Source organism: Idiotropiscis lumnitzeri, chromosome 21, assembly GCF_059441095.1.
Source record: "Idiotropiscis lumnitzeri isolate Australia: NSW breed Sydney's pygmy pipehorse chromosome 21, RoL_Ilum_1.0, whole genome shotgun sequence".
NCBI classification, from domain to species: domain Eukaryota; kingdom Metazoa; phylum Chordata; class Actinopteri; order Syngnathiformes; family Syngnathidae; genus Idiotropiscis; species Idiotropiscis lumnitzeri.
The window spans coordinates 9,343,883-9,365,070 of NC_142411.1; the positions used below are offsets into that span (position 1 = coordinate 9,343,883).

General features: G+C 39.7%; 1 protein-coding gene across 8 annotated transcripts in view; it reads left to right on the forward strand.

The window, feature by feature from the left end:
* Positions 1–3,099: 3,099 nt before the first annotated feature.
* LOC148316874 (uncharacterized) overlaps positions 3,100–21,188 on the forward strand; it is a 78,510-nt gene continuing 60,421 nt past the window's right edge. For 6 of the 8 annotated variants that reach the window (XR_015840159.1, XR_015840160.1, XR_015840158.1 and 3 more), the window contains exons 1-2: positions 3,100–3,245; positions 16,506–16,582. Coding sequence is in view for 1 of the 8 variants with exons in the window: in XM_088286250.1 (XP_088142376.1) it covers positions 3,191–3,245 (55 nt within the window). In the remaining 7 variants the exon portion in view is untranslated. The remainder of the gene's footprint in view (positions 3,246–16,505; positions 16,583–21,188) is intronic. The other 2 variants (XR_015840162.1, XM_088286250.1) reach the window with 1 other exon arrangement.

Sequence of the window (21,188 nt, forward strand, 5' to 3'; positions counted from 1 at the left end):
TCATAGTCACCCCAAATGAGGATTATTAAAGGTATTAATGAATTCAGATTACTGTATATTTTGTTTTGACCAACCAACCAGAAGAGAGAAAATTGCTGACGTCATTGGTCGTATCGACGGTACTGGGTGGGTTTTAAACTTGAATGGTTGACGAAACAGTCCCATTGCTAACAAAGTTTAAGTAGCAGCACTAACACCTCCGAAAGTAAGTGTGCGATAATTTATTTTTTTCTTTTTTAATTTTCCATCACTTATTTACATTTTAGTTCTGAAAATTAAAACAAAAATCTAAAACTAAATCTAAAACTGTAATGAAATCAAACACAGTGAGTAACTGCTCACATGCATCATATACACTCATCCCAGAGTAACATGCATTAAACAAAATGAGTCTTGTATGTTAGCAACCACAAAAGTTTCCTTGAGCATGTTTCATTCCTGCAAAGACTCTCACACACACACAAACAAACACACACGCACAGGGTAGGTCCATTGGGTGTGTGTTTGGCTGTAGGCCCACACGGTGTTAATTGGATAATGATGTACAAATGACAATGACAAATCCATGGTGCTGTGACCACAATAAGGTGCTGCTGTCTAGGTTTAATATCACACGCCTTAATATAATAACGTTTGGTTGGATGAACACACGCACACCAGGCACACTTAACCTAACCTTACCTGACCTCATGGTAAGTATTTGTTCTCAAATGTAATGTGATTTACATTACGAGGATTTCTGTCTCCATGGTCATCATATTACAATCTCGGGAACATATTTGTGTCCCAACAACATAAAGAACACCTGCAACACACCAGCTCAGGTGTTGCTATAATTTGGAATTCAAACGGGCGGTGAGCGGCGTTTCCCCCGGAGCCAATTAATAATAATAATAATAATAATATTGCCTTTATTAGTCCCACAATGGGGAAATTCGAGATTCGAACCCAGGCCTCCTGGGGAGACTGGGTCCTGAACGCGGCGCCTTAGACCACTCGGCCATCCTGGCAGCCAGCCAATTGGTGTCGTCGCAGCACTCAAATAGCTTAAATGCAAAGCTGTGGTTTTGTCCTCTCTTGATTGTTGCACTTTGTCTGTCCAGGTTTATTTGTAGGATATTGGAAAGATAACATTCACTATTATCTTCATGACTATCATGAGACTAAAACACACAAATTGACAATTCTTGGATTTCTCCTATGGATTATCCTGAGCGATTATTCTTCGGTGTGGGGTGTTAATCTTGTCATTATTAACAATTATAATCCAATCGCAAATCCTTGCGTGAGGTCAACAACAAGTTCGGCTGACCCAACAAATACGCGGCCTGAAACCTCCGCTGAGGTCGGACACAAGATGAGAAACAATTAGTTGTCGTGAGTGTTTGCGCAATGTGCTTCACGGGTTACTGTGTATAAAACACAAAGAGAAATTACAAAGAGAAGTGTAAGATAATTGTTGGATTAGTTTTCTTCTTTTTGTTCGCCTGGATGCCTTGTAGCACTATGCTGCCCCCCACAGGTCAGGTTTGGAACTACGACATTCTGCTACATATAGACATTCTTCTCCTCACAAACTTTAAAAAAAAACAACAAAAAAAAACAAGTTCAAAGTCTTCTCTCTTTTCATTCCCTTCGTCTTCTTTAACTGTCTTAATTGACGTGTGCTTTCTTAATGATTGTTTTCCAAAGGCGAGTTAGAAACCTTTCTTGTCATTGCACCACTGCATTCATACACTATGTACTCCCTTTCATTTCCACCTTCTTCCATCACCTCTCCTTTTTCTCTCACCGGGCTATAACAGGGCAGATGATGGGCAATAATTCATCAAAACGCGAGTCGCCTCAGACACGGTCACATTAATTGGATGTCCATATTAAATGGAAAATGAGAGCTGCGCTGAGGGAAAAAGTGGATGACTGACTCTCTTGGCTGCGATTGACCTATGGGGAAGAGACGCTGCCCTTTTCCGTAACGCTCTCCCTCACCCAGTTTTCTCTGCTCCCGTCAGTCTGATGGATATCAAAGCATTCATTTTCTGACCCCTCACCTGGAAGCAGATTAAGCACTCTGATTCAATAGGGCTGTTAATGGGGGCGCCAAAAGTTTATGAGGATTCCTGGAAAAGGCCAGGGAAATTAGATTGTAAGCTAACAGATTTATTGCTCTGTTTCAACACATTGTAAAAAGATTATAGGACCTCGAGGCAGGTTGGAGGGACACGGGCCGTATGCGGCGTGTCTCTCGGTGTGAAGGAGAAGAAAGGGAGGAAAGAGTTGTGCTCTCGTATATTCCAGATAGTGACAGGGCAAAGACAAGCATGTCACCGGGCCGAGGACACGCACGTGCTTGGCTGTAACCTGAAGGATGTTTTGACAGCTCGCCGAGCACCGCTGCCACTTGTCATGTGACCTGCGGTCTTCTTTGCAACATTTCCACTTTTATCTCACAGTGTGACTGAAGCCACATTTTGCAAATGAAATCATACATTTGTATGACCACATGATTGTGGTGATGATTATCAGATTAAAAAAAAAATAAAATCAGTTATGACAGTATGTTTATTTTGGTGGTTGTTATCTGTTGTCATGTGAAATGGTTTTCTAATCTTTTGATTACCTTAATTAGTTTGTAACTGGGGCTTACGTGTGCTTTGTAGTTTGCAGTCACATTTTTTTTTCATTGACAAAATCAAACAAAGTCTTTCAAATTATTTGTATTCAATTAATTATTTTAATCTATTAAGTGAAGATGGATAATTTGGGGGGAATTGCTGGCAATCAGTCGACCAGTGTTCCCTAACTTTTAGTGAGCCAAGGTACACTTATTTCAAAAATTTCCTGGCAGGTTGCCAAACAAATGAGATCAAAGAGAACTTTTCAAGAGGGGAAGTAAACATAATCAACCCAGATAGTTTGGTTGCACAACAGTGCACACACTCTTGCAGCTGGGTTGGCTGTGCTCATAATCAACCAATCAGATTCAAACTCACGTGAAATGGGAGGCGGCGCACACCTGGCACCATTTAATCATCATGATGATGAAGTCTTAGAAAGTTCCTGTGGATTATCAGGTTTTTATTGTTTTTTTTTAAATTGCTTTCAAGCAGAAGCCTCAACTTTTGTGCTAACATTGACTGCTTTTTGGAACTTTTTATAATCCTATACCCCTTTTGTGGAAGCCCCAAGAATGGAGCAAAAGACCCCCAAAGCACAATGTTTCCCCCCACCATGCTTCAATGCAGGTACGGAGCTCTTTTGGTGAACTTTTCCAATTACAGTATGGCCAAAAATGTCATCAGAAACATTTCAACTGATCTATTGCAAACTTTATCTAGCTTTGGATGTTTTTCTTAACTTTGACAGATGTTAAGAACATCAAAATGAAAAATTTGATTTAAAAACAACAACAAAAAATATGATATTTGATTCAGTTTAATTAGTCATCCATCCGACCAAGACAAACATTTTGTGTTAATTATTTGAAATAGAGTTAGCTGTAGTGATGAAGTGTTGAGTACGCTAACTCAAGTGTTTGCTCATCCACTCGGAAGCAAAGTGAAACTCAGACTGGCACTCGAATATGTGCATGGCGTGCTAAGTTTAGATTGACTCGCCAGGGTTGAAGTGTCTCCGTAGGCTAAACTGCAGAGTTTGGGTTCAACCCTCCGTGCTGTTGGGATGCACACAGGCGCTTTGGGGGCCCTTTCTCGCGTAAATTAATTTACATTTGGAGGATTCTCTAAAGATGCCGGCTTCCTGCGGAGCCTGGCAAGATCAAAGTGTCTCGTTGCGTGTGTTGGCTGATGTTTGATGTTTGCGTTGAGTGTGAATGTTGCTGACTTGTGGTTCTGTCTCGCTTGCACAGCGGGTGCTGCTTTTTCCCGCCTTTCACATTATGCCCTTCCTCCCCCCAAATCCGACAAATATTTTTTTTTTCACCAGCGCGAATTCAGATTCCATTTGCTGACATATACTTAATCCTCCCCACCTACCTAACAAGTGCTGCGTGGTGGATGATGACTGATACTGGAGAAGTTCAAATACAAACTCGGTGTAAAAACTATTTATGTGCTGTCATGAAAATCAAATGTTTGGCAACTGAGTTTTCCATGCGACAGATGCTTACATTTGGAATCTGGTGAGGTTTTTTTTTTTTTAATCGATGAGCCATTCATGCATAACAGTGTTCATCTTATTTTTCAAACATTGGCATTTTTTTTTTTTAACTGGTTTACTATGTGGTGTCCATCAACCACCTGGTGTCATGTCCCGAGGCAACGTGGGACCAATGGGCATCCAGATGCCCAAAAATACGAAGATGAGTATGTTTAGAAGAGAGGCTAATTATCTATTCAGCCAACTCCACTGTGATTAGAAACTTCAAATTTTTTTGAGGCGAGATGCTCAAATTAGGACGCTGTCGTTGTTGTGAAGTTGCATATCTTCAGATGGTTACTTTATGACATGATCAGAACTGGGCACTTGACCCATTTTTGCCGGTCACTCCCCTGCCCTCCGGCCGCAATCTCTGTACCGTTCCGGCCTTGACCCTCCGGCCTTATTCATAAAATTTGTCACCAGCCCGACCCCTGCCCTAATAATGGGCGACCGGCCGGGACGGAGGGCCGGATGGTTCTGCCCCCGGGACGGGCTACAACTGCAACTGATGTATTATTAGCAGAGCCAGATTGGCAATTGGGAACTTCGGGACAACTCTTGAACAGCTGGGTTATATCATGCCGGCCTGGTCCAGCTCTTCTTTTTTCCTTTTTCTTCTTTTATCCTTTTTAATTTTTTTTAATTGAAGGGAAGGATTAATACTTTTCTGTACTTCTATAAGCAGGCTCAAAACAGTTCTCATGTTCCGGAGTGTGTTTCTTAATGTAATGTAATACTTTTAAATGACCCCATAGGCAGAATTTAAATGATAAGTCAACTGTGAGCAAATTATGGCAACAAGAGAGGTGTGTCAATGCAGTTGCCGAGATGTATTGTACATTGGAGGTTACCAAAATCACATTTTTGCTTGTAATGTGCAAATTTTTTAAAATTAAAAATCTGTTCTGATTCACTAGAAACTAAGTTCGACTTAATTTGCCTACCAAATGTTACTTGATATTCGGCCTGAGATGCTCATGCTGCTTTACTTCAATGTGCTGACGAACATTCCCACCACGTTGATGATGCAGAATTGGTGCATAATGCAACATTTTTGTAATTTATATAATTTTTTTCATTGATCTGTACGGCCTGTTGCAAAATGGCAAATGGGTGATTGGAGACCAGTCTGTGTGTTCATCGATCCATCTTCTGCAGCACTTGTCATCATTAGGAGGGCATGTGAGCAGGGGTCAATCGCATCTGACTTGACACCAGAGGCACAGTGTACACCTTCTACTGGTCTCCAGCCAATCATTGTGTGTGCGTGAGGTTTTTTCTTTTTATTATTTCTGCCATGTGGCTGGAAAAGCCTGTATTCAATATCCTAATTATAATAGATTTTTACGTAACGTACTGACATAGAGATTTGTTTAAACTGTATTTTTTCTATTTGCATAGATGTAATGACCGATGACCTCATTAAAATTGTGACAGGACGGCGTGATAACGCACGTGAGCGCTTAACACCCACTAACAGTCGAGCGGAGTCTTGTTGGTTTATCCTCGTTTTCCTCCACGTTGAAGATCTTGGGAGTGAGACAAGTGTTTGTGTGTTTATTGCATCCGCAGTATCTTAGCTGTGATATTCAGCTGACCTCAAAGCTAACAATCACCCCCCTTCCACGTCGACTGTCCCCCTTTCTCTCCCTCCTGCCTCACCCCCCCTCCTCTCTCGTACCTGGGGCAAAGTCTTATGTAAAACACATTTATTTTTAATGGATTTTTTAATGAATTTTTTAGCTGCCTATTAATAATGCCATTAGTGGTGGCAGAGCGGCATCAGACAGCGGCTCAGCCTGCTAATCCTGCCCCCCAGCCCTGGCAAACGCCGCTAATCCAGGCCCCTGCTTCTACTCCAAGTAGGCCTCACACAACCGTACACACGCAGACCAAGCTTGTGCAAACACACACTGTATGCACGGTTGTATGTCTTCAAGATGTGTGTGTGTGTGTGTGTGTGTGTGTGTGAGTGTCTTCACTGACCCACACCACCTCTTTTTTTGCATTTGCTTTTAATCCCTCTGTCACTCTCTCTCCTCCCTCACGTCCATCCTTTGCCTCCCACCTTATTATGCTGCTTTCAAGTCTTCCCTTCTATTTTGACCGCCCCCCACCCCTTTACTCTCTCTCTTCATCTTCACATCTCTCCTGAAACGTCTTTCTTCTTCTTCTCCCCTGGGCACCCAGCAGGCCTGGCCTTGGTGCTTGACTCCTCGCGGAGTCTCCTTACCTGGGGCCCTGAAGTGTGCATGAACGCACACACCAACACACTCACATCTGTGGATTCTGCAAAAATTCGGTGTTAGGCGGGCAAAGTCGGGAGCCGCCTAATAGAATTTGAGCCTGGCTCAGAGAGCACAGCAGAAAAGCTGTTAATTACTCCTGGTTTTAATGCTAATTAAATGTTTCAATTAATGGTGCGTTTGTTGCCAAAATGTGTGTCGGTAATTGGTGAATGGCAATAAGGTGTGTGAAGGCAATAAAGAAAGACACAAAGAGAGAAAGAGAGCGTGCTACCTCCAAGATGTGCCAGGAGCCTGGAGCAGTGCAGCATGGGAAATTGCATTCATGAGGTAGAAAAAAGGCCTGGAACAGATTCAATACAGCTGTTTTCCATAAAAATGTTCATGGCCTCCATCAAATAGAGTGTCTGTCTGGGCTTTGCTGGTGGTGTATACTCTGTAAATACTAATGAGGGCACCGAGGGAACAATACAAACAGACAGTGTTTTAATCAACACGGGTTCGCTATTTTCCTGTAAGGAATTCATTTTATGAGCTAAGGGAAACTTAAAATAGAAACATATGCGATGACATCAAACATTAGAGGCTTTTTTTTTTTTTCTTTTAAAGACATCAAATGATTTTTAGAAATACTGTATTTACAAAGGAATTTCAAACGTTTGACTTCCCTTTTAATTTTTTTTTAAAACATTTAAACCCGTATCTCATTACTGCCGTGAGAATAGTAATATACGGTATGTATACTAATTTAAGTACTATTTACTCTACAATGTCCATTCAGTCCAATATAAACATGCAAATATGGATACGTAGTTCTCAGAAATAATTTGGACAACTAAGTCTTAATTCAGTCTTCGAGTGAAATTCACTATTTACTGTATTTTGGGAGGGCAGACTGAGCCTGTTTGGGGCATGCCCCCAAAATCCAGACAACTGAGACAGTGAACAAGTTAATGATTCAGTACTAAATTCTCAGTCCGTTTCACATGTTTTTAGCACTAATCTTCAAATGTACGTATATTATAAAAAAATATATATATATATATATATATATATATATATATATAAAACAAAAAACCTCAAACGTGACCTTACATATTCTAGATGGCAACTTGGCACGAGTGCGCTAGCACGACAAGTGAGCCTCGCAGTCTAAATCTTCACTCACCTTTAAATGTGTTTGAAAGTTGAGTTTCCATATTTTGCCCCCCATAGCAAGAAGTGTGATTCCAGACAAAAACAGATGCATAAACCATTTTTTAATATTCACTTTAAAGAAACTCACTCACACTTTTTTCAAATTTATTTATTTTTTTGTGAACTTTGGAGACTTTTACCGTCTGACCGTGGCTGTTGACTTGCTGCCTTTTAGCATCGTTAGTTGGCACGACAGGAGAGGGAAGAAGGGAGGAAGGAGGAGAAAAAAAGTGTGTTCCATATGTCAGAGAGGTGATCATTTTTATTTATTTATTTTATCACAAGATTACTTTGCCCTGTGTTTACTTTCCAAGTTGGTATTCAAATAATATCGGGTAGGCTTTTCAGATGGATTTCCCGACCATCATCCTAGTCAAAGTTTAACTTGTAAACAAACAAACTTATCACACAGTCAGACTTCTCCTGGTATTCGATAGGTGGATTTGTTTTCTTCAAAATATTTGGCTTGTTAAGTTCAAATTTGGGCTGGCTGGCTGTCTCATTAAAAGTTTAGTCAGAGCTTGAAAAACTGAACTTTTGCAGTTGCCAGAACCCTTATTGTTCACTTTTTTACTTACAACACGAGTGTTGTATGTCGAAAACCTACAACGGAGAAGCTCGTGACATTTGAAAGTGTTTTTCGTCAGTATTTGGATGGTTTTGCGCATGAACCTCACTGATGTGCATTCCACCTGACTTTGTATACAAATCTAAAGACGTTAGTGATGTTTTATTGCACAGTGGTTCTTTGGGATGATTGTACTCTACTGTATGTTTTCTTCACAGTAACTAATTTAGGTGCTGCTTACACATGAACGTTTTAAATAGCAATGAATAAAAACTCTAAATTGTCAGTAGGTGTGAATGTGAATAGTTTTCATCAGAGTTGATTTTGTGACACCATTCTCCTCCTGTTGCCAAGTTACCACCCACTTTTATAAAAATGAAGAGCAATAAAGAACTTGTATTGTTGAAAAATTGCCTTTTCTGCCAATGATGCCCGTAGCGCGTAACTTTAAATCATGATATTAGTGTTTGGTAATTTCATTCAGAATTTTAGCGTCTCAAGGAAATGAACACAAATCAGTTGAAGGTGTGTGTGTATTAGAGAGAGAGAGTGTGTAAAAACGCTTATACATGTGTGTGAGTCCTGAGGCTTTGGGGATAAGGATGTGAAATTCCAGATCAGCGTTTCAGTGCTGAAGCCCGTAGGCCCCTGTCAATCCTGCTGACACACACATACACTGACACCAACACTCACACGCTCTTGGAGTTTCCGGCCCATATTAGCATAATTAAGTCATTTGTTGTAGTTGCGCATGATCAAATCATTGAATTATTCAATACCAACAATATCACGGGATAGATAAACCTGTGCGTTTATGTGCAGGGCTAAAACAGCTCAGCACCCACGGTGCTTGCTCTCCTGGCTGTGATCTGCCAGTTTGGCATCGCACATATTCATCTGTTGCCGTGGAAGCAACATTGTCAACAAAAAGGGTTCGTTAAACCGTCAATCACACAGTCTTGATGTGCTCTCACCTTATTTGTTGCCTCCATGTTGTAACAGCTTTTATTTTTATTTTATTTATTTATTTTTTTGGCAAAACGTAGTAAGGGTCTAGTGTCAGTAAGAAAGTAATGCGCTCTGAAAACGTAGCCAACGTAAGCGTCTCTAAAAGCCTTAATATTCCTCAGTCCATGGGACGACTGATTTTTATATAAAGTAAATAGAGAAAGTCGAATGAAATAAATAATAGCTTGTCGCTGTAAAATATTCAGAGGGAAAATATTCAAGACAGGAGGAGGAATATTTGTGATATGATAATGGAACAGACAAGATGTGCATATTCTGAAAAAGTAGAAGTAAGGCATGACCCTGTGTGTGGGTAATATGAAGTTCATGAACTTCAAATGTGAGGTAAATTCAGTTCATAAAAAGGAGATCCAATATTTTGATATTCTCTGATCTTCACTCCACACTGATCTCCGCATCAATGAAGTCCAAATCTTGACATCAAGTGAAAATCACATGTCGGTAGCCGTCCAATCAGAGCTGCACACACAAAACCAGGCAGAACCCCCCCCACACACGCACACACACAAATGGAAAAAAAATAAAACACTGTTGTGAGCTGCCACTTTAAGGAAACAGCAACAATAAAGGAAAAAAAAAAAGTTTAGCAGCAAAAACTAATAATTGCAAAGCAGCCAATTAAATTGTGCGGGTGAGATGAAACCGCTCATATTTCCCCTGGTAATTTCATGCTCTAAACTCGCTTCCGTGCGCACATAAAAAGAGCAGAGAAAATATAATTTCAGAAGCTGACAGAACTCATTGTTCGTGGAATTCTAAATTCAAAAAAGTTAATAAAGGCGAGTGTGAGACGAAGGGAATTTGCATTTCTCAGATTAACAGCATGTAGAGCAGCGGCGGCGCGCGCAGCCTCGGGTCATCATTTAAGAAACCTTTGCATATTTTATTTAAGAGTGGCCCGGTTTGGAGCGTAATAAGACAGACAGATAATGATTAGAAGGTCGGGCCTGCGGGGCACAACCGGGCCGGGCGCTGCAACGCTCGACTACCCAACACACACATGCATGCACAAAGCACAAGCAAGCCTGCGCTGGCTCCTCTAATTGGCTCCTGATGGTTTATGAAATGTTTTCCAAAGGTTTTGAAATTGTTGTTGCTTTTATTGCTTTCATTATTTTAATGGAGGTTCCAGCCTCTGAGTAGCAGTTTAGCTCAAAGCCACCAAGTTTTGCTAACATGCTCCTTTTTAATCAACGCAAACCGGTCGGGAGATGTTAGACCAGGCTACAATGCTAATAGCTTGCAGGGACAATTGTCATTCTATAGTTTAGCTTTTGTGCCAACATCCAGGGCCATACATTAAAAAAATAAAAAAATTCCTTTATGGAATGTATGTATTTAATTCTCATCTTATTTTTCAATATTTCTTTGCTGAATTAAAGCAGCTTTGATTTAATGCAACCAGGTTAATATAAAAACGTTTTTTTTTGGGGCGTGGGGTAATTGACACCTTTTAGTTCGCAGTCCAATGGAGCCACTCATTTCCAACGTAATCAGTTCTAATGGATAAACAAATGTTGCGTTCAGGATGAGTCAAATTTTAAAAAAGAAAAATAAATACTTTCAGTGTTGAAATTAAAAGCTCCATTTCTATGAACAATGTGAATCCTGCGTGCGTACTAGATGCCGTGTTCGTAACTTAGCAGATGAGCACCGGACGGAGGATCTGAGAAGGTGTGCGCTGCTGTGGGAGTGATCACAGTCGACTTGGATCATGGTCAATCCAAGTAGCTCCTTTCATTCCCTTTTAAAACAAAGATAGTCACACACTGATATCTCACATGGTGCAGCGTCCCCGAAGACTATCAGGGCGTCTTACAGTCACATCTATGAAAATAGAGCCCCATGTGTAATGTATTTGCTTATACTAGCGTTTACTACTTTGAATGTAGGCACAACACTTAACTGCATTTTTAGTCTCCTAGTCGTCGTCTTCCACTGTTTTGAGCCTGTTTTTTTTTTTTATGTTTTACCAAAACTTTTCATACGGAGTTGAATTCTAAATTCCAAGGCTTAGGTTTGAGAGCTTCCGTTGTGTTTAATGTTCACGGTAATCTGCATTTATGACCTTAGATACCAACCTCCAAAATACATGCAAAACAATTCCGTTTTTTTTTTTAGTTAGCCTTAAGCAGTGTACGATGCGGCTTGGTTCTAAGAGAAACTTGAAGCTTGACTTGTTGTCATGTCGTCTTCAACTTCCCCCAACTCTGCCTCAAAAATGCATTCACTGATAATCTAAGCTGTTATTAAAGAAAAATGCTGAAATTCTATCTTTGACGTCGGGAATCACAGAACCTTTGTTGTGTTACTTTAACATCCACCATCAAGATAAGAGAGTTCGCAGCACAAATCACCTCTGTTGTACCTACAAAGTAATGTCACCAATTAAGAATAGCGGCATTTGGACGGAAAGCAGGGATTGATTCTTCTTTTGTGCTATGCTTTCTTTTTGTACTATCTATCTGCAGCCCTGAAACTATGCATCTTTTTGATCTGTTGCACTCGGAAGTGTGTGTTTGTGTGTTTCCGAGGCCTTGGGGCTGTCGGAGCATCGCTACCATCTCACAGGCCCCCTCCATGGGATTGGGGTCTTATTATGTGAGAAGGTAAAGTCATTTCTCAGCTCGATCACTGTTCTACTCAAATGTGCGTGTGTGTGCGGGGTGCGTGTGTGTGTTTGTGTGCACACATCAAAGAAGTGCAAAGAGATGAGCCAGATAGTATTTCTCTGATTAATTTAGTCATTTGGGACACTGTGTTAACTGGATTACATTCAGATGTGTTGATATGACCACATGGCCCTGGGATCCATGTGTGTGTGTGTTCATTCTCTACATTTGTGTGTACATTTAATAATTATAGAAAATCACAGTGGAAAATATCCTCTTGTGGGGTCCACAAATGAAAACTGAGGAGGAGTTCGCAACTTTCCAGTCACAAGGGATGCCACGTTCTGTTGTCAAGCTTTAAGGGAAAAAAAGAAATTTGTTTATTTGGAATCGCACGACTAAATCCACAAACTTACACTTATAAAATATGCACACTTTGTTGGACAAGATACAAAGCAATACAATGTCTTTTATTTGTGTATTTTTGTTAAATCCAGTACAATCATATCATAGGATTGTGAGTAGAATTATGCTTAAAAAACACACACAAAAAAACAGGTATGGCAGAGGTGGTTGCTATGGCAATATGACTTTCTAATGCTTACTCAAACGGAATGCAGCCAATCAAAGATGCACCCTGACCAATGAGCAAATAATCTGTGGTAAATAAAACTAAATATGTCCTATCCGACGCTTTTTATTTATTTATTTTTTAAATGAACGCGGGTTCCCCAGACGCCTGAAGTGCAAGCAAATCTTTTATTCCTGATGTCGACATTTTATAATGCTCCACCTTTAGTCCTTTTCAGAAACACTCATGTAACATCGACGTGTATCTGGGAGCTTCTGCTTCTTCTCTGTGACATTGGTGGCAGACGAGAATGTTTGTGCGTTGAGATTTATGTGGGAGGTCTGTCACGGAATAAAAAAATAAATAAATCTTTTAAGATTTGAAAAAGATGCAAATGCAGTACATTACTACTACAGTAAATTACTACTTCCAAGTTTTAAAACACACTATAATTTCCGGTCAGGTTTTGTTGCAAGCATCTTGTTTTGCTATGTCTGACTAATTTTCTCATCTGCATTCCGTGGCAAATGTTTTTGCGCTTTTAAAATCTTGCCAGCCATCCGCGGCAGTTATGGCCTGCATGTTTGCCCATCACTTCCCAACATGTTGAGTCACAACCAACCAGAAACAGGGCTGCCATTCCTGCCGAGAACATTGTGTAAAAATGACTTGACCGACTACAAAAAAAAAAAAGACAAAACATAATCTCTCAATTTAAGGGAAGAAGAGATACAACATTGTTTTTGAAATAGTTATATTGAATTCTAATAATCATTCTAACAAATGTTAAGCAGAACATAACCTTTGACCTCGTGCTAATCGCACTTGTATGTAATAAACTCTTAAAAAGAAGACATGGAAAGGTAGAAGCAAGAGGGAGTTCATGGAAATAAGTAAATTTTGATACTCCTGTGATACTAGAGGAGACAATGACATTCTATTGATAACTTATGTGGAAAGAAACTTTCTCATGTGATGCTAACCATAGAATTGATACAAACAAATACACCTGAATCCGCCAATGCACATAAAACCGAATATGTTCAAATGTGCCGTAACGCCCAAACGCAATTTTGAGAGTCTATGCAGTCGAAATGCATTCTGGAAGACAAGCGAGAGGGAGTGGTTCGGAGTATAGCGCTGGGTAGAGAGACACCCAGAAGAAGAGAGCGAGAGAGAAGAAGAGCACACAGGCGAGAGAGATGGCTGAGTGGCCAGAGGGCAGTGAGCATTAGAGTAAGAGCCTGATTGGCTCTGACCTTCCTCACAGCCAGCTGTCAGCCTCTTAGATACACACTCGCGTACACGCACGCACACAACACACACGCACACACACGCACGGCCTGCTACGGCCCTGCAGGCTGTGATTACCATATCAGCACAGCCTCATTTGCATAAATCCCAGCACTCTTAATTAGGCTTCATCTCTCTCTTCCTCTCTTTACCTCACTCTCGTTTTCTACTCTTTCCCTCACTTTTTCTCACCAGCTCTTCCTCTATTTGCTCGCAGATATGGGCTGGGGTTTAGGGTTAGAATTAGTAGATAGGAGGGTCCATGACTCCCAATTAGTTTAGCGCTGATTAGCCTAATGACAATTTCACTTCATCAACATGCATTAGCAGAGTGTGTTCTTTTTTTATTTTTTTTTTAAACAGTGTCCCATTCATATAAACATGATATGGTACGACTTTCCTCTTCTTTCAGCTTCTCCCCTCCCTGCACTTCACCGCCTCTGTACAGATCAGAGGCTGCAGGCGCTTACGTTATCGGGTTGTCCAGCCATTCGTCTGCCTGTCCGTCCCATTCTAGTACATGCATATCTTCGCACCACCTTAAGGGATTTTTTTCCCAAATTTGACACAAACTCGCACTTGTGACCCGTTGATGAACTAAATAGATTTTAGTGGTCAAAGGTGAAAAGTCAAGGTCACTATGGCCTCGCATTTTACCGTATTCTTATGAATATCAACCAGAAGGGAATTTTATTGTCTCTGGCTCTAGAATGTGATTGGAATGAAATGTGAACTCATTAGAATTTAGGGTCACGGGTCAAAGTGACTGTAACCTTACAAAATACATTTTTGGCCTAAATACTTCATGCTCGGGTTATGTCAAAGAAAGCATATGTATGTACAGCATGTCAGGACATTTTGCCTCTACGCGGGTGAAGGTCAACTAGTGAATACATGTCGTGGGTGTAAAGAAGTTTAAATGTTTTGGAGTCAAATATTGACAAGAATTAAGTCTTAAAATTAGAAATTGATAAAAACTTCAAATTTAATTACTATATATATATATATATATATATATATATATATATATATATATATATATATATATATTAATTAATAACAAAGCACACTGGCTATGATTGGTAAATGTTGGGACACAAATGAAAAGGACTTTGGTTCCTCTCTGGGCCTGGGGCAATCGTGATCCACAGACCCCTAGTATGTCTGTCGGAGGGTTTATGACATCACCTGAAATTCTGTGAAAACTGACATGCACTAAAGAACCAACTTCTATGGCCAAAGATGCTCTGCTGCGTTTACATTATTTTTTAACAAAGATTCACAAGCAGATGGTTTTTAGGGGTTCCAAGTGGTACCAGAGGGCGCTCTGGGAGACTGTTGAACCCAAAAAACACTGCATTCTGTGTGTGTATGCCATATGTGTGTGTTGTCAGAGGGAGGTGTGTAGGGGGGTTAAACACAGCTATATTCTGTAGATAACAGGATTAGCTGGGAAGCGGATAATAAGTTAGCATTTCCTGCCTGCGGCACTCTCTCCTCTCCTCTCTTTAATCCTGCAGCTTTGATGTCCCTGCTCCCATCAGGTATCTGGGCTGCTCTGGCCCCGGGGCCCTGGGGCCTCCAAATGCTCAGACACTGTGTGTGGATGTGGGTGTGGATGGTATGCCTGTTTAATGTGTGTGTGTGTGCGCGTGTGTGTGAGTTTGTTCGGCGTCCTCATTAGTTCTGCTCGTTTTCTAAAGTTGGCTTCCTGGGATGAAATCTGCTGTTCGGCCTCTCTGCCAGAGATCTGCTTACTGTTTACAGCCCGCTCTCTTTCTGCCTCGGTCCGACCCGGCTCAAAACTGCTGATCAGGCATCTTCTGCCTGGCATGAAACATTTAAGCCATAAAAAAGGCTAGGCACACCCATACACACAATAATATACAAAAGACAAGTTTTGCAGAACATTTCTATTAATTGCTAAGGATATAAATAAGGAAAAATGGTAAAATCTCAAGAATAGTTATTTACCATCACTTGAATTGTTTCTGAAATCGATATGGTCTAACTTGTTAAGATCAGGTATGTTTATGCTTTATGACATTTGTCGCAGAATTTTATGACTTCTTTTGATCCAGCATTGTCTCATAACATCAAAGTTATGTTCTCATAAATACCCTTGCATCATTATATTTGTCATATTGCATTATATCGTTGGCATTGGGCCAAAACCTCATAAGTCACATTTTGGTGAATTTCATATTTTTTCAAACACCTCTCCTATTGATCAATCTACACATGTGGGTATTAATTTGACACATTAACCAATCCAAAGTGTTGATAATGGCTTGCTCACTTTCACGAAGCAATGCTAATAGTTGAACAAACTTGCCATTTATTGGGGTCTCCCGAAAAGTGAACATTTTCGAGGTACAAGGTTTTGGCCCGACACCAGCAATATGCATTTCGTATTTTTCATTTCATAAAAGGACATACCTCCCTTCGGAAGTAATCGCATATTTAAAGTTAATGTTTGGATGATTGGTGTTCAATAAAATATTCAAAATATTCAAGAAATATTTAAATAACACTGCAACAAGTAACCAAATAAAAACTGATCATGTAAACTAAATTAGGGAACTATTTTGGTCCTTTTAGCACGAGTGTGTATTTTATTATTATTTTTTTTTCCATTAAAAAAAAAAAAAGCAATAGATTTATTACTATACAATGAATTCTTGCTGTAATGTGATTACAATGTCTTCTCGGCAGCAAAAGTTCATACAAGCACCAATCAATAAGTGTACCAATTTTTAGTTCCTACAAGAAAAAGCAACAAGACTCTGATATTGATTATTCTGATTGATTGTTTGTTTTATCTTTAGGCAAAATAATGCTTCATTATTTTTGGGAAGTCAGATGCCCAACAAGGATTGTTTGAAACAATAACCACGGACAGCAGGTAAAGCCGCCTCTTCTTGATTCCTCACTGTTTTGTTTTTTTTTTCGCCCAAGCAAACGCTATGTCTCCTTCTCAATGGGAAAACTTTGAAAAAAAATTCTTTGAAATGGCTTATTGATCACTCTCGCCAATTTTAGACGTAACCCAGCAAATAATTAAGATCAAACTTCTTCTTGTGTTGCACGTAGTTTTGTGTTACTCAAACGTCAGCCCCGGAGATTTTGCTCCAATCAGTGCTGTTTCTTGTTCAATGGGCTTCCTTCTTTTATTGTCATAAATTGTAACACGTTTGTATTGATTGTGCTGTACATTTTCAATTTGACGATACAGTGGAATGCTCAAGGCTCAACACGATCTATTCTGAGATGCTGGTGGACCTCTGATATATTGGGGGAAAATAAAAATAGTGTGTCCGCCGCATATTGTGCGTAGCCCGACATGTAAGTGGTCTGTTTTTACTCATTTTGCTAGCTTGTTTGATTTAACATTCGCCTAATGCGACAGAAAAAAATTAGGGCGTCAAGTGTCCGATGCAATGCAGATAAGCCGGTCACTTTTCAAACTAAAATATTTTTCAGCCTTGAATAATTAATAAATTGTAATTACTGCAAGTTTTTTTTTTTTTTTTCATCTGTGCGGTCCGGGCCAAAGTGGTCTGCTGTCCGTTACCAGGACACAAACCAGTGTTTGAGGATCACTGATTTTGTACACGTTTTGTGTGCTGGTGGGTCTTTGGTTGCATACGTAAATTATACGACATTCGAGGTATTCAGATTCTCCTGTTCGTCACTATTAATTTTCTTTGTCACTTTGCATTCCAAGTTTTCGATCATGGTCAAATGTGATCATCTCGATGCTGCAGCGTGAAAGTTCAAGAGCGCCCCGTTTGTTGTCATGGGGCGTAGGCTCACTGAATGGAGCAACTTGGAGGGGATAAGGAATTGAGTGGAGAAATGTGTGAGTCTAATTAAAACGATGAAAATAATTACTGATACAGGCTGACAGACAGCCTCGCCCTCAGACATCCTCAGTAATTAGTTAATTAACCAAACGCAAATTAGCAGTGAGAATTTGTCAGCCTGGCTTAATGGAGAAGATGGTGAGCCCTCCTCTCGCTCTTTACTTTGACGCCCTCTTCTCCCGAACAGCTTCGTTATCTGCTTGTTTGTTTGTATGTTGTGTGTGTCAAACTATAATGGACATTTTTTTTCAAATAGTTTCAAATAGACCATGTGCTTTGCTTCTCCTTATCATCAATTTGCATGCCAGTAACGTCACAGAAGGTAATATATTTATGGCCAAGTCAATTCATTCACATTAAATATGATTTCAAGATAACGAGGCGAGAATATTCTCGAGTTTCGCCTCAAATAACAGGAACAAATTGAGTCACTGCTGCCATCTGTTCCTCTTCAAACGCCCTCATGTAAAGTTAATGAATTGCATAACTTTTTAAATATTTTCTTGGATAACTTGAAGCAAAAGTTAAAATATTAAAGGGGTCGTGTTATGGAAAAATTATTGCTTGTTCTCAAATGGTTCGACCAAAGTGTGAAATCAAATAATCGATTATCTGTCTATTTAGGAAAATATCTGTGAGTGAGCTTTTCTGAACATTGCCTTTAAAGTTAATATTGCATAATAAACACACTCACTGTGCACTTGGAAGAATTAAACGAGCTAAACTAATCTGGAGGAAGATCAGCTATTTACAAGCCCGGCTGCCTTTCTGTGAGTCAGCAAGCTAGCGGTTAGCTAGCAGTTAGCTACCAACTAGCTCACATACTAGCGATCTAGCTTGCTTATGGCCCGGCTTACAATAAAACGATAATAAAAGCAACAATATTCCAAATCGGTGATGATCTATGTTCACTCAATCCAAACAATCCAGTGCTCTTTTAGTGAAACCCTGCAGGCCTTAAGTACAATCCCTCGCTTCCACCCGCACCCTAGTCAATGTGATTACAAGAGTGCGAATGAATATTCGCCCACCATGGACTCCGGGGAGCGAATGGAGACTCAGTGCTGCAAGCGGTTGGTAGCCCTTCTTGTTAACACTCATTTTGTCTTGCCTGTGGCTCCTGTTAGCCAAGATCTGAGAGTAAACAATGTGCAACAACCTACAGACCTGACTCATGATAGCCCCATTTATGTCTAAATAACGGACCATTGCGGAAATATTCTTTTGTTATTTCTTAATATAGTACTAATACATGTCCAGAAAAACAGCCTGCAGCAATATTTGACAATGCCCCGTTCAGATAATAAACGTTTAACGACGTCAAAAGTGACCGTTTCCGAATGTGTTCAACCATTGAGATTCTGCTCTACTTTCTGTCATTATCGCACTACCTCCTCCTTCCACCAATGACAAAATATTTTGTTGGTGGTCTTTTTTTTCCTTGACGATAACTTGACGGTGACGAGCTTTTTGATGGCTAAAACGTGTTGACACGATGAAACATGATTTGAAATTTCCCACATAAGGGTTGCATGGAAAAATCTAAATATTAAATTGACAAACTCATCATAAGTAACCTAATAGATGGGTTTTCAAACTGGGTTCAGGGGACCTCTTCGGGTCCGCGGACCACAGTTTAGGGGTCTGTTAAATTTGCTATAAATTGTCATGTCATTTGTCATATTTCTAAAAATACCACTACTACTACTTACCTTCGGAATCAATTTCCAATCCCCTACTTAGCTATCTGCCAATTAAGAAGTTAAGCTATGCCTTCGACCTAGCACATTAACGTCTCACCCGAGCATCATGCACTTTACTCGTGAATCAGTTGAATCACAGCATTCCCAGCTGCTGAGAAAGGACAATAAATTAAATATGAAAATATGACTATTTGGACCAGGGGTGGGCAAACTGATTGGCGGGCCACAATGGGTTCTAAAATTTGACAGAGGGGCCAGACCAGTCGCAGATGGATGGAGTCTTTTGGTAACCTCACCTCATCAGAGAAAATAAATACATTTAATTTTAAATGAAAGTGGGAAAAAAAGCATTTCAACTATATATATATATATATATATATATATATATATATATATATATATATATATATATATATATATATATATATATATATATATATATATTGTAAAATCACCTTATTTAGAAAATAAAACATTAACAGGGTTTATTCATTTAATTTTTTCAAGTTTGGCGGGCCGGATTAAAACGTTTAATGGGCCGCATGTGGCCGTAGTTTGCCCACGCCTGATTTAGACCAAAGTGTTAAAAAAAATAAGTAAATAAATTCTCACTGTATATCCTCAGGGATTTGCATGATAGTTACAATATGTTTAATTGTCCTTCGCATTATGTCCTTGGAAAGATTTCTCCTCTCTGTAAAAGTTTGTGAATCTTTGACTTCAACTATCATGCATTTAAATCTTGTAAATGCACACAACCTTAATTAGTTAAGACGAATGACAAAATCTGCATATCCAGCCTGGGTAAATTGCAACCTCCATACATTGAATGTAGAAAGTTTTGTCTGTGAGCATCTGAACAGGCACGTGTAAGGTGTGTTTTTTTTTGTCTGTGTTTGGGTGTGTGCTGGTGTGCCGGTGCCTTGAGGGATAGAAGAAATATGCACATTGAGGTCAGAGCTGTCAATCAAGCCCAATCTGTTTGTTGTATGCGTGTGTGCGTGTGTGTGTGTGTGTGTTTGTGTTTATGTGCAATGACTCATAAGAGTAACCTATTGTCACTGGAAACGTTTTCGCTCTATTAGCGCCATTGTCTTTCGGTTCTTGGCACACTTAAAAAAAATTAAAAAAAATTAAAAAAAATGTTGAAACCTGAGAAACATTATCCTTATTTGTATGTATGCAACAAAGTGCTTGGTTGATACGCCTTTTATTTGACCTTTTCAATGATTTGTTTCATATTTTATCCAACCTGTTTTTGTACTTCACCGAAAGATGCCCTTCAGCATTGTTGTTATTCACAAGCATAAATTACTAACGCTCAATGTGCCAGCATAGTAAACCTTTCATAGTCTTATCACCTACTTTGACTATCTGGATCAAGTTTTGTGAAACCTCCCTTAATGGCCCCAACGTGGCCGTTTTAAGTCTGTTAGTTGCACAATTGCACTGCAATTTGTCACTGTGCCAGTAGAAGGCGCTGTGGTGCCATCAACGGAGAGAAACTGGGATTTTTTTTTTTTTTTTTCGCGGATTGCACTGCTCGTAGATAGTCAGACTCAAGAGTCGACTCGAGCAGGCTAAAACTCGTCAATGTTAGCAGTCGCGATATTCCCATCAAAGGTAATGGAAAGCATGGGCAATAGCTTAGCATCGGCGTAAGCGTGCGGCTCAAAGGAGCGTGTCGTAGTTACCTATTCATATCTATGGCTGTTTTTTACTCAGATGCTAGTATACATGTCTCTTAAGCATTCTATTTTTGGTGCAGTAAACTTTTTTTTGTTGTTGTTTTGTTTTTTGTAAAGCCCTAATATAACATTATTAATAGAAGTGAAAAAAGGAAGCGCTAACATCCCGGCGTGTGAAAGCGACAAGTTTACGTAAACTTTTTGAACAGTATTAACAGAATATTGATTTTGTACTGTACTGGGCATTTTTAAAC